Here is a 12,988-nt window from a genome sequence, read left to right on the forward strand (position 1 = left end):
TCGTGATCGACTGGTCGGCGATGCGATGCCCAATGAACCGTGAATGGCGCTCTCTCGCCCGCCGACTTGACTCCTGAGCCTTTTGTTTGTGCTACCCGCCTTAAACACCAGCTCGTCGAGCTTGATATAAAAATGTTAATACTAACTCAACTATGTGAAAATATTACTATTTTCGTTGTCTGTTTTCAAGTAGTGAGCGAGTTACTGGTACAGTTCAAGGCCTTATTGTACTATATTTATAATTCAATTTGCTAGCAAGAAATCCGATTGATTTTATAACCACAACACCTGGCCAGGATTCAATTAAAAATTATCAATTTTACAGTGTTAAATAGCCAATAAACCATGTTATTACAGCAAACGGGCCGCAGACGCCTACTGTGCTTACAAAGGCAGCCGATGATTCAGATTTGATGTATTTTATAGTTACGATGCATTTTATTGTTAATTTGCAGATTTGCAATTCGATACAAATCTGAGATTTCTATTATCAATTACCAAGGGCAAAGTAAACGGGTGCACTTCATTAGGAAATTCCAGGTATGTACCTGCTTAATATACTTTTTTTAGATAGTCATGACTATAATACCAAAACTTGATTTTTTTCTATGATATTGAAGTAAGTAATTACATTTTTAAAACTGCCAATTCGACAATCGAAAACTACCATATCCCATGGATATCAACTGAAGATGGTATAGATTTATACTTGGAGTTTCGTGTGACAGTATTTCTTTCTCTTCAGGAGTGTAATCGTAGATTAGGCAATTGCATGTCCAAATTTGTTTACTGCCATCGAGTATAATTGATTGATTAGTAAGTAAAATTTTATGATGATGGTAAGATTGGGAAGCGATCACCGTAAGCCACTAAACTACCACGAAATAGTGAGTATATCAGATTCATTAAACATTATGACATCGTTGTAATGGTAATGAGATGTCATAATTTAAATAAAAACCGGTCAAGTGCGAGTTCGTTTTACTCGCGCACCGAGGCTTCCGTACAAACTTCGAATTATCTCGTATAACTATAAAGGCTAAAGACTTTTGATCAGAAGTACCTATACTAAGTATAATTGTGTAGAGCGCCATCTATCGGCTAATTGTCTAACTAATTTGCGTGATGTAATGCACGTATCTTGGTTTTCGAGGATAATTCTATTATGTACGAAAAAAAAAAGAAACAAATGATTTAATGTAGGTTTGAGCTCTTTCCTCGTCGGAGATGGCGGGACGAACTGGACGCCTTTGACAGAGACTGGTGGGAGACTTCCGAGGACAGGGACACGTGGAAGAATAAGAGGGAGGACTTTGCCCAGCAGTGGGACAATATGGACTCATAATAATAATAATAAATATTGAGCTCTTTCAAATGATACGCCACTTGACCTAGTCACTATAGACTGGAATTTGGCCCCTCTTCATATTGGGCATTTTCCATAGTGAATATAAAAGAAATAAATAAACAATACTTTCAATGTGTAGCGTTGCGTTGCGGTTAGCGTTTTTCATAACTATTCCAAATTTCAAATCGATAGCTTAAGTGGTTCTCGAGATATTTAGCGTCGTGACAGACAGACGGACGGACAGAGTCGCACCATAAGGGTTTCTTGTGTACCTTTTTGGTAAGGAACCTTAAAAAAAGACACCTCATAACCATTTTCACCATAATATTTTCTTCGATTACCGTCGAAGCTACTTTCGTTAGTTTTATTTCATTATAACTTTTTTAACGATATACCTATATCGTATAGCAATGGTTTTAATTTAAGTATTTCCCGCCCTTTCGAATCCTTTATAGCATTCGTGGTCAACGGTCGGTATACTGAGAAGAAATATTCCCCTTTGCCACAAATTACTCTTTTGAACTAAGTTATAATATATAAGTACCTATATGAGACTATTTTGCATATGCAGCCAGCCTTAAATTTATCATTTTGATTCATTATTTTTGTATGTTGAATCCATATTGTGGATAGTTCTGCGCATTGCAATTTTGATGAAGGTGAACATTGTTCCTCAATGCGCCGTGGACTACAAACGCTGTAAAATATTTGAAACGTCGAGATGTACTTACATACATACATTCATACATATAATCACGCCTATTTCCCGAAGGGGTAGGCAGAGACCACGGATTTCCACTTGCTACGATCCTGACATACCTCTTTCGCTTCCTTCACTTTCATGACATTCCTCATACACGCTCGTCGGTTTAGGGTGCTCTTGACCTGGCCTTTCTTCAGGATGTATTTAAAAAAAATCATCATACGCCACATAATCCGTTAACATAGTTTTTTTTTAAATAGTCCTAATTACAATTCAGTTAGAATGACAGTTTCACACTTTGCAGAGACTGTGCAGAGTTAGTTAGGTCCGACTGTAACAGGCAATGGGCCAATAGAATAGATAGTTAAGGTGAAGGGGGCGAAGTGTGCCTACCCCTATATAGTTATCTATATATATTAAAGGTAGGCCTACTTACACTTCGGCCCCCTCACCCACGAAGTGCGATGTGAAGTGTAAATGCGCCTACCTTTAATATATATACTCGTACATATAGATAGGGGTAGGCGCATTTCGCCCCCTTCACCTTACAGTGTCGAGACCTGTCAACGACCACCATGCATTTATTGTGGACAAATACTATTGCAGCTTTAAAAGTAGGCACCTGTTTAAAACTGATTCCAGTTTCATGTGATAAATTGATAATTTCATGGTGCTCACACGCGTATTAGCGGTGGCGGTCGCGCAAGAATTAACCATCTGCTACAATTTTACGATAACATGGTAGCATTTAGGTAAGTACCTACTTAAATATAAAATCCTCGGACGAAATCGTTACTTAAGTAACGTAGTGATGTCACACGTTCGTTGACATTATCGATATTAATTTGCAAAAATGCGTCAGTTGTGAAGTATCGTTCGCTAAAAAGGAGCGCAGACGGCGTCGCGGCGTTCGGGTCGACGTCCGCGCCCGGAATAACCATCAGCACCAGCTATATTTGCAACGGAGGGGGTCGGGGGGCAGCGCGTGCCATTTCTGCAACCGCCCGGTGCATCTGAGTAATGCCATTGTAATGCTCTCTATATAATCGCTGGACGAAGGCAGACGCGGTGTCGGCAGCAGTGGCCGCCATCGCGGACGCCGCTTCTGACCCTCCTGTTATAAGTACCGGAATGAAAACTTTTAGAAGTGAGGAATTTTGTAGTTTCACTTTTCTCATTGGAAATGAGTAGAGCTTTTAAAATATCACTGCCAGAATTTGTGGTTTTAGGACAAATATAAATAGAGGACTTTATCACTTTACTGCATATTAGTCAGATGTGCAGTTAGTTACGCTATTCATAGGCCGACTCGTATTGTGAGTATCGAAAATAAGTCAGTTATTTTCAGAAGTCATAAGTAAAGCCGATTAGTCTGAATTGAATTAGTTTATAATTTATACAGTTAAAATGAAGTTTATTTAGAAAAAAAAATGTATAGCGAGAACCGGGAATTCCCGGTTCCGGTACTCTATTGGTATAGAACACCAGTATCGGAAGCACTCTCAATAAATAGGTAGTGCTTGTAGTCCGGGAACCCAAGACAGGATATTTGTAGTAACTCGAGCGCGTCAAATTAAGATATGATTGATTATCTACCCCGTGGAGGTTACCTTAACCACTTTTAGCCATCTATGTTGAGTTGTTTGTTGTTGGGGAGATAGTGGGGGGTTCAATAAATCGTTAAGCAGATCGTGGATTTGGTCACTTCAGTCCAAATTAATGCTATAAGTGAGCTATTACTAAACCTGACAATTGTTTGTAAGCATTTTCTTAATCTGACGGCCGTCGAGCGTGTGACCGTCAGATTAAGGAAATCCGTACAAATAATTGCCAGATTAAGTTATAGAAAAATTATACATAGCATTATCTTGGACCAACACGACCAAATCCCTAATCTACTTAACGATTTTTTTAACTTTTCACCAAGCCCCCGAAATTTAAAAAAAATCTGTAGACGCTTTCCTACTCGCTGGAAAAGAAAACTTTATATCCCCTTTTTTATTCCTGTGATATAATCTTTCCATTCCAATAGGTCTTCACGATGCTAGAGTAACTACTCGTTTAGCATCGCCGGCTCCCGAGCTACTGGAAATAGTCAAACAGTTTCTGTTTCTGTATTGATTGATGAAAAATACGAGTAAGTTTTCAATTGAAGGCATGTTTACAAAAACAACATAACTACACTAGACATGAATTTACAGGAAACTAAAAAAACTAAATGTCTTCTTATATATTAGTTAGTATAGATAAATATTGTATAGGTGATTTTAATAAGTGGCCAATAGTTCAGAAATATACGATTACACATTTCAAAGACCAGTATTTTTGGATAAAAATTGTAAAATAAGTTCGTCACTTATCCTGTTTTTGTAAAATTTTGTTGCGGGCCCTCGACCCGCCGAAATTTAAAAAAATCTGTAGACGCTTTCCTACTCGCTGGAAAATAAAACTTTATATCCCCTTTTTAGGCTTCCGTAGCCAAATGGCAAAAAACGGATTCGTCATGTCTGTCTGTCTGTCTGTCTGTCCATCCGTATGTCACAGCCACTTTTTTCCGAAACTATAAGAACTATAGGTACTGTTGAAACTTCGTAAGTAGATGTATTCTGTGAACCGCATTAAGACTTTCATACAAAAATAGAAAAAAAAACAATAAATTTTGAGGGTTCTCCATACTTAGAACTGAGACTCAATTATTTTTTCATCAAACCCATACGGGGTATCTATGGATAGGACTTCAAAAATGATATTGAGGTTTCTAATATTCTTAGTGTTCCGTACCCAAAGGGTAAAACGGGACCCTATTACTAAGACTCCGCTGTCCGTCCGTCCGTCCGTCCATCCGTCACCAGGCTGTATCTCATGAACCGTGATAGTGATAGACAGTTGAAATTTTCAGAGTTGATGTATTTCTGTTGCCGCTATACAACAAATACTAAAAAGTACGGAACCCTCGGTGGGCGAGTCCGACTCGCACTTGGCCGCTTTTTTATTCCTGTGATCTAATCTTTCCATTCCAATAGGTCTTCACGATGCTAGAGTAACTACTCGTTTAGCATCGCCGGCATCATGGTCAAACAGTTTCTGTTTCCGTATTGATTGATGAAAAATACGAGTAAATTTTATTTTTTATTCAATCACTAAGGTATAAATGTGCAAATCCTTATAAAAAGATGCCACAAAAACTGAAACCGAACAATCACCCAAAAACTATAAAAGTCAGTTAATTACGTAAGTGAAATGCACAAAAGTCGATAGATATCTAATAAGATAAGCACTAAGCACAAAGTTGCAACAAAAGTTACATTCGCCAGGATTGTTTGTGATATGTCACAGAAACTTTGGGTAATAATCAGAAAAGTCAGCAAGATACCTAAATGTATGAAGTTTATCATTTAATACAGCATTTGCTAGACAAAGACGGTCACTGGGCCGCCATGCCTTACCTTACAATTTTGACATATTGACATTAGATGTCAAAATTTAAGGAACTTAAATACGGAAGGTGGAGATAAGGAACGAAATCTCCATGTACCAAAAACTGTCATCAAAAAACTTTAAATAGGTGGCGCTACAATACCTACAGTACTTGAACAAAAAAATCAAATCATAGACAATTAGACAGCGCAATTCACTCCGTCAATAACGCCTAGGTTCTTAGCTACTCTAGCGCTACTCTGGAGAGATTTGGAACTATTATTTATAACTGACAGCTGGACACTTTTGCAACAGTTCTACCATAAGAGATGCCACTCCTCCTCCATAAAGTTAAAGTTGAGGTTTTTTCTTTTAAAACTATTCCAATTGGAATCAAATAGCTATATAGCAGAGGTACATAATATGTATACTTCAGTGATGAGGCATTCGTGGGAACTCACGATCGCCATCATTTGTCATCACTTCTCCCTGTCAACTACATACGCATACTTTCTTACGATCCGCAATTACCCTTTAAAGTTCGTAAATTCGCCGATGTTACAAAAAATACCTCCTTAATGGAATGATGAACGACAGTGATGAATAATGCTAATGGGTAATTTCTTGTGAATAGTTCGGACGACGCTTTCATCTCAATTTTAGCATTTTTCCTACAACTGTAGATGATGTAGGTACCTACGCTTCTCTCAGTATCATTTTTTTTACTTAAAGTTTTTATGTGCCGAAGTGTCGAATTTCGCAAGACACAATATCAACCGAAAATGGTAAATAAATGACGGTCATCAAAGCCATTATACCTACCTACAAAAGTTTATAAACTTGTAAATATATTATGTCGTTCACTCGATTTCCACATGTGTGGATAGTTTTCGCGACAGATGTGCCGTGAGTCACTCGCAAACCTGTTGGCGGCGATATACGTTTCCAATGTAACCGATACTGCAATACATTACGCTAATATTAATAAAAGTCCAGAAGGTATCATAAACCAATCAAGCATCACAGAAGTTGAACGAACATTCGTTAAGTATTATTATTTTAGTTGGTAGTGAGCCGCTCGTGCTTCACTTGCGGTATCAAATGACGAGCCGAAAAAAATCATGACATCAGTCAGGCATTTAGCTCAAAACAAACGTGACATCATTTAATTAAGAACGACTTAGGCGTAGCACGTCGTCGACGGCAACGCCGGACGCCGCACAGCAGCGAGCACGCGGCCGGCGCCGCCTTAGGAGCCGACCTGCCGGCAGCGATCACCTCACTTATCTCTAATTTCATTATCGTGTTTACAATAAAATTATCGCCAAGTGCCTAGTGTAAGCAAACAGAACTCCTGCGCTGCTGTCTCCGTCTAATTAAACGTCGGACCGGCTGGCGCTTGTGCATCATTAATTTTCTCCAACTCACCATCTAGATTGGTTTGCCGACTACTATCTTGATGCTCTTTTGTTATTGTGTATCCATAAATTATATTATTCTCCACCTAAAGGTCTACGCATACACTTTACGAAAAGACAATGAAAAGTAGACTTACTGTCATCCCCTGGACAAGTTTTACAGCACCGGCCAGGCAGCAGCACGGGGGTGTCACAAGACGGCTCCGGACATTCGTTCTTGATATTGCGACAATGCACTTTTGCCATTACGCGACGTTTCTTTTGAACCTGTGAAAGTATATTTGCCATCATTACCGCAAACGTCCATACATCATCAAATAACAACATAAGGCTGGCTCAGTTACGTGAAGCGAAATTTACGATATTAAGGCTTTGATAGAATTCGTCACAGATAAAAGATTATATCGGTTAACGCAGATTAGCCTAATCCTGGTTTGCAATGAAAATAACTGTTGTTAATACGTACCGAAACACACTCACATTGGATGCAGTACATAACTCCGAAAGGCGGGCCGAGGTCTGCGAACCATTTGGAGCCTAGCTCCTTGGCTTGCTTGCCGAACTGGCATTCTGCAACAAACACAATTTATTGTAGCACGAGAAACAATCAAACCTTTACGGGCGTGTAGCCTAAAATAGGGGCGACAACTGCGGCTTAAGGGCATCTTAGATCGGGTTTTGGTCGTGCCTCGTTGAGCTGTTAAGGAGTCGGCTTCTAAACTAGCTCGAGCGGCCTATGTAACTAAGAATAATAACACCTATTTAATATCACCGACATGGCTTCGTAATTTTCATAGTCGTAATTAGCTTCTCCTGGAGAGACAGCCCATTTTGTGTTCGATATTACTACTAGCTATTACCACAGACTTATGAAGAGATTTATGTTACTTGATTTTTAATTTGCAATTTAATGAAAATATTTACCAAATAAATCTAGCAGTGAATGGTTAGTAGATTAGTAGCATACTTAACCATGGTAAAGGAAAAATGATGTTAAAATTCTAATACTTATTAGAAACAAAAGGCGTAACCTTATAGCCTCTGGCCGCCTGAGGCCTATAATGCATTTTTTTGACAATTTAAATTGAAATTTGTTTCAACAGGTTTCGGTTTGCAGGTACAGATTCCGATAACATATTCAATTTGTGGATTTACTCATTAGGTACATAATATATTCCCTATGTATATAAATATATGCTGCACAGAACCTTAAGAGATGAATCGATAGACGTCCAGTTTAATTGGAATGGAGTTGTCAATAGAGGCGCCGGCACAGGCGATTCGGTACCGTAGATAGTTCGCTATCAGATGGCTCAGGTCGATAAGGTGCCCCGTCCTCTATAAATAGGCGTCACTGTTATCTCTCTCGTAACTATTTAATTAACCTCACTCCACGAGTGCACTGATAACCACGTTGCGTGAGAACATTATTGATCTTAATGTGTTTTATGTTCTTAATGCATTAATTTCTCTATACACTGTGACCCTATAAGACATCCCCGACAGTAGTAGGTACGAGTACCTACTTATTAAACGCCTAAAGAGTATAGAAAGCTACATATTTCGGGTTGTGATTAGAAATATTTTTGTGCGCACAAAAACAATTTAAACTCTATTTGTTTTTAGGGTTCCGTAGTCAACTAGGAACCCTTATAGTTTCGCCATGTCCGTCTCTCTGTCTGTCTGTCCGAGGCTTTGCTCCGTGGTTGTTAGTGCTAGAAAGCTGAAATTTAGCATGGATATAGAAATCAAAAAAGCCAACAAAGTTGTATAATAAAATCTAAAAAATTTTTTTTTTAGGGTACCTCCCCTACACGTAAAATGGGGGTGATTTTTTTTTTTTTTTTTGCTTCAACCCTACAGTGTGGGATATCGTTGGAAAGGTCTTTCAAAACTAATAGGGGTCTTCAACAAACATTTCTTGATAAAGTGAATACATTCGGAGATAATTGCTCCGAAAGAAAAAAAAATGTGTCCCCCCCCCTCTAACTTTTGAACCATAGCTCCAAAAAATATGAAAAAAATCTTGGAAGTAGAGCTTAAGAAAGATATTAAATGAAAACTATAGCGGATATGATCAGTTTAGCTGTTTTTGAGTTATCGCAAAAAGTTTCCCCTTCATAGTAAAAAGACGTACACCCACAGTTCATCCCTTGGTTAACAATCTACCATACTTTAAGCTCCAGTTTAGCTTATTTCGACGGAAGAGTAACTACGGAACCCTACTCTGAGCATGGCCCGACATGCTCTTGACCGGTTTATTTTAGTTATAAATTGGTTTTATATCTTAAACATACAAATACCTAGCCATCTTTCAGTACAATAAGTCTATATTTTTCTTTGTTAAAAATGCACAATTTTAACCTGATAGTTATCTCTATTTGTATAAGTGCCGAATTGGTTTGTCATGTCGTCATTAAGAGAACAATGATCCTGTTCGATATCGGCGCGGGCGCACGTAATAAGGAAGGAGGGTGCCGGCGCCGCGATACAGATCAGGATGCTACAATCACGATGTGTGAATCGCTTGTCTGCTGCACTTTATTTACATATTTTATTCTTGTTATTTCTCTCCCCTGCCAGGAGCATGAAGCCGATGCAACTTAGCAAATAATAAACGAGTTGTACACTGTACAATACAAACTTTATTCCTAACAAGTATTGCATATAAATGCGAAACCTACTTAAGTAGGTATGTAAATTTGTATGTGTAAATAAAAGCTACTATGACAAGTCAATGTACTTTGGTAGGTAGTTTGATTATATCTTACTGCGGTAGAGTTCTTCTGTATCGAACATAGCAGCGATTCGATAGGAAGTAGGCAGTAATTACTACGGAAATCATAAACATTACCTATCGTAAACTTCTCTTTGATTTTTAAATCGATTTCCTTGAAGTAATTGACGAAAGAAATAACTTGCGGTTGTAATGGAGATGATAAATAATATTTTTCAATAACGAATATTTACGAGTGGTGATGTAGTGCCAAGAAATCGGTACGGCTCCTCCCGTCCAATCAAAGCGACGACGCTGGCATTCGCGCGAACTCGTGCGCCGCGGTTCAAATATCTATCCACTAAAGGTCTAGGTCCTACCACAACAAACTTCCATAAAATTCTACTCATAAATTTCACTCTGACTGACCTCATGCAGTTTAAGTATTAGTTAACGACTTGGCACCCGACCCGTAGTGATTCTATTCATGTATTACGTAAGCAAATGAAACTCTTTGAAATAATATTGGCTTAAAAGAACCGTCCTATGTAAATACGATGTGAAATATTTAGGCATATAAAGAGAGGCGAGACGTCGCGTAACCTTCTCCCGAGTTCTCGGAACCGCTGGCTCAGCGCCAGTCTCAAGCACTTCGCCGGGGAAATGAAGGATTGGCGACGCGCGCCGCGCCGTATGCGCGTTGTCTCTGCTTATGGAAAATGGCTTCAATACGTTACGCGATGTTTATTTTGAATTCAATATCGGGAAGTTTCCGCCCGTATCGCAGATGCCGATCTGATGACGACTAGCTGCATATTAAATGGATTCATAGTTACGAGCGGCGACTTAGCACTTAAAACCTGCTAAGCGTGGAGTCTGCGGCCGTGGCCGCTTGGCTACACTGTGTCATAGATCACCATAAGTATGAGTTACATGTCAAACAGACAGCATATGGTCGGCTTACTGAAGCATTCGCGAGTCGCTTCAATAAATATTCTTCGTAAAAGGGTAGAAAGAGGCGTGCGCCGTATTTCAGCGCGTGGGATGCGCATAAATTGTTCGCGTTCGAATTAGCCTTAAGCAGGATATTTTGACAGTCGCTCGATGCGCTGACTAGTTTACACGCGGGACGAGTGGGCGAGACCCGCGCAAGGGCACTTCTCAGCTTGTCTTTTAATCTAATATTCAAATGGGACGGATGTCTGTCGCTCAGATTCTATCACTGATAAGCAAATAAGGGTAGGTACTTTATTTTCATAGTTATTTCTTGTCATGTGTCTCCTGATACCGTTAAATAGCAGATTTGGATGGCTTTTCCGGTTGTATGTCAGCAGTTATGTGAAAACTCAAAAAAATTACACATTGTTATATAATCCAACCCCATCCTGGTGACTGTAACGGGCCGATACGACTCACCTGTTGTGCGAAATTTTGAGTGTATCATGAATCATGACCGCTTTGCCAGGTGTTTTTTTTTTATATAACTATATTACCCATTTAATATTAAAATTGCAGTGAGTACTATATAGGTAGAGTCTGGCTAGCCAAATATTGTTGACAAATATTTCCATGTTGTATCACCAATTGTCTATGATTTAAAAACAAAGCTAAAAGTCTGTTGTCAATTTATGTCATTTATTCAAAATGTTCGCGGTTTATAAGGGGTTTCTTTTAAATAATATTAATAATGACTATACCGAGTGAGGTCCGCAAACTATTATTTAAGCTCATAAAGAAATACGATAATGTGCGAAGTCGATGTGAAGCGTTGTATGACGACAAACTGCTATTCGTCGTTAACAATTTAGTAGGTTGGTGCTCTATTAATATTTTGATACTTTAAGTACTAGTTCTAACATTTGCCTATAACTTTGATTAAGTACGTGAATTTATTAATACCTGAATCTCATGAACGTCCAGGACAAGTGTGTAAAGAAACTGATAAATTAGAAGTTCTAGAAAATATCAATAATTAAAACATTGGAACGTAACGAGTTAATGAAAACTAATATTTAGAAGAAATCTGTGGAATAACTGGTCAGTAGTAAATTGATATAAAAATATAAAATATATAAAAATATCTTGGCGAAACATGTCTATATATGTCTTTGTACTTTACATAGAGGTAGAAATTACGTGATCTGACTTTGCGTTCACGTCAATGTATAGGTATTAACTTATTTCCTTAGGTACCTTACGTGTGCACAGAAAATCAAAATTATTTTCTAGTATCAAAACTATAATTCCACTACACAAAGTGTGACCAGGCCAAGATTTTTAGAATTTCCCGACAAAATATTGCGTAATATTTCATTACCCTGACTCTACATTAGTTACTTTGTTTTTCACTAATTTCATCAACCATAAATATGAGTTCTCCTACCCTTGTCTGTCACTGGCAGGTATTAGACGTCATACTGCGATCCAAGGATTATGTAAAGCGAAGAGTATTGGGTGTCACGGCAGATGCAGCTAGTGCTAATAAGTTACCAAGCCGATTTAAATGAATTTATACAATCGTTAGTTGAGTATTAGGAAATAAAAAACAAAACATTTTAAAGTATCCTCGTAAGTATTATCGGTATCATCATTGTTCAGAATCAACCTAGTCCCAAACTATATAATCTTTAACAGCTTAAGAGAAATCTTGCCCTCCCTGTCGTTACCCTAATGCTGAGGGTTGTGGTCCATCAGGTCATGCAAGCGTAGGATTATGTTGGTACATTGTGCAGCTAAGAGTATCGGGTATCACGGCAGGTGTAGCGCTTGGACACGGCAACTCTGACCTTCCAACGCGCGGCTACTTATTATTGACGAAGCATGTGGCAGATTACCTGTGTATTTGATAATGACCTATTTAAATACTTAGGTATTAAATTAGTCAAAGATAGACAAACGTACACAGGGTCCATTTAATCTCAGTAATTAAAACTGGTGGGTACTATGGAAACATTAGAGCAGCATAAATCAGTATTTTCTTCGCTTTACTTAAAAATAAGTGGGTATAAAATATAATCAAGATATTCACAATCTAATATGAATACCTACGCTTTATAGGGTTCCGTACCCAAAGGGTCAAATACTGAGACCCCCTATTACTGAGACTGCTGTCCGTCCGTCCGTCCGTCCATCCTTCCGTCTGTCACCAGGCTGTATCTCATGAACTGTGATAATTAGCCAGTTGAGATTTCTACAGATTATGATTTCTGTTGCCGCTATAACAACAAATACTATAAACAGAATAAAATAAATATTTCTTTCCAATCTCGAGGTTCTCATCCAATCACCGAAGTTAAGCAACGTCGGGCGGGGTCAGTACTTGGATGGGTGACCGTTTTTATAGATAATGGCACGGAACCCTTCCTGTGCGAGTCCGACTCGCACTT

The 12,988-nt window shown here is 38.5% G+C and overlaps 1 protein-coding gene across 2 annotated transcripts in view; it reads right to left on the reverse strand.

The window, feature by feature from the left end:
* The window catches only part of LOC133524237 (dorsal-ventral patterning protein Sog), a 106,681-nt gene that overhangs the window by 44,455 nt on the left and 49,238 nt on the right, over positions 1–12,988 (reverse strand). For both annotated transcript variants that reach the window (XM_061860137.1, XM_061860138.1), the window contains exons 2-3: positions 7,353–7,456; positions 7,024–7,153 (exon numbers count right to left, since the gene is read on the reverse strand). In XM_061860137.1, the coding sequence (XP_061716121.1) occupies positions 7,024–7,153; positions 7,353–7,456 (234 nt within the window). The remainder of the gene's footprint in view (positions 1–7,023; positions 7,154–7,352; positions 7,457–12,988) is intronic.

Source organism: Cydia pomonella, chromosome 13 (genome assembly GCF_033807575.1).
Source record: "Cydia pomonella isolate Wapato2018A chromosome 13, ilCydPomo1, whole genome shotgun sequence".
In the NCBI taxonomy this organism is placed as follows: domain Eukaryota; kingdom Metazoa; phylum Arthropoda; class Insecta; order Lepidoptera; family Tortricidae; genus Cydia; species Cydia pomonella.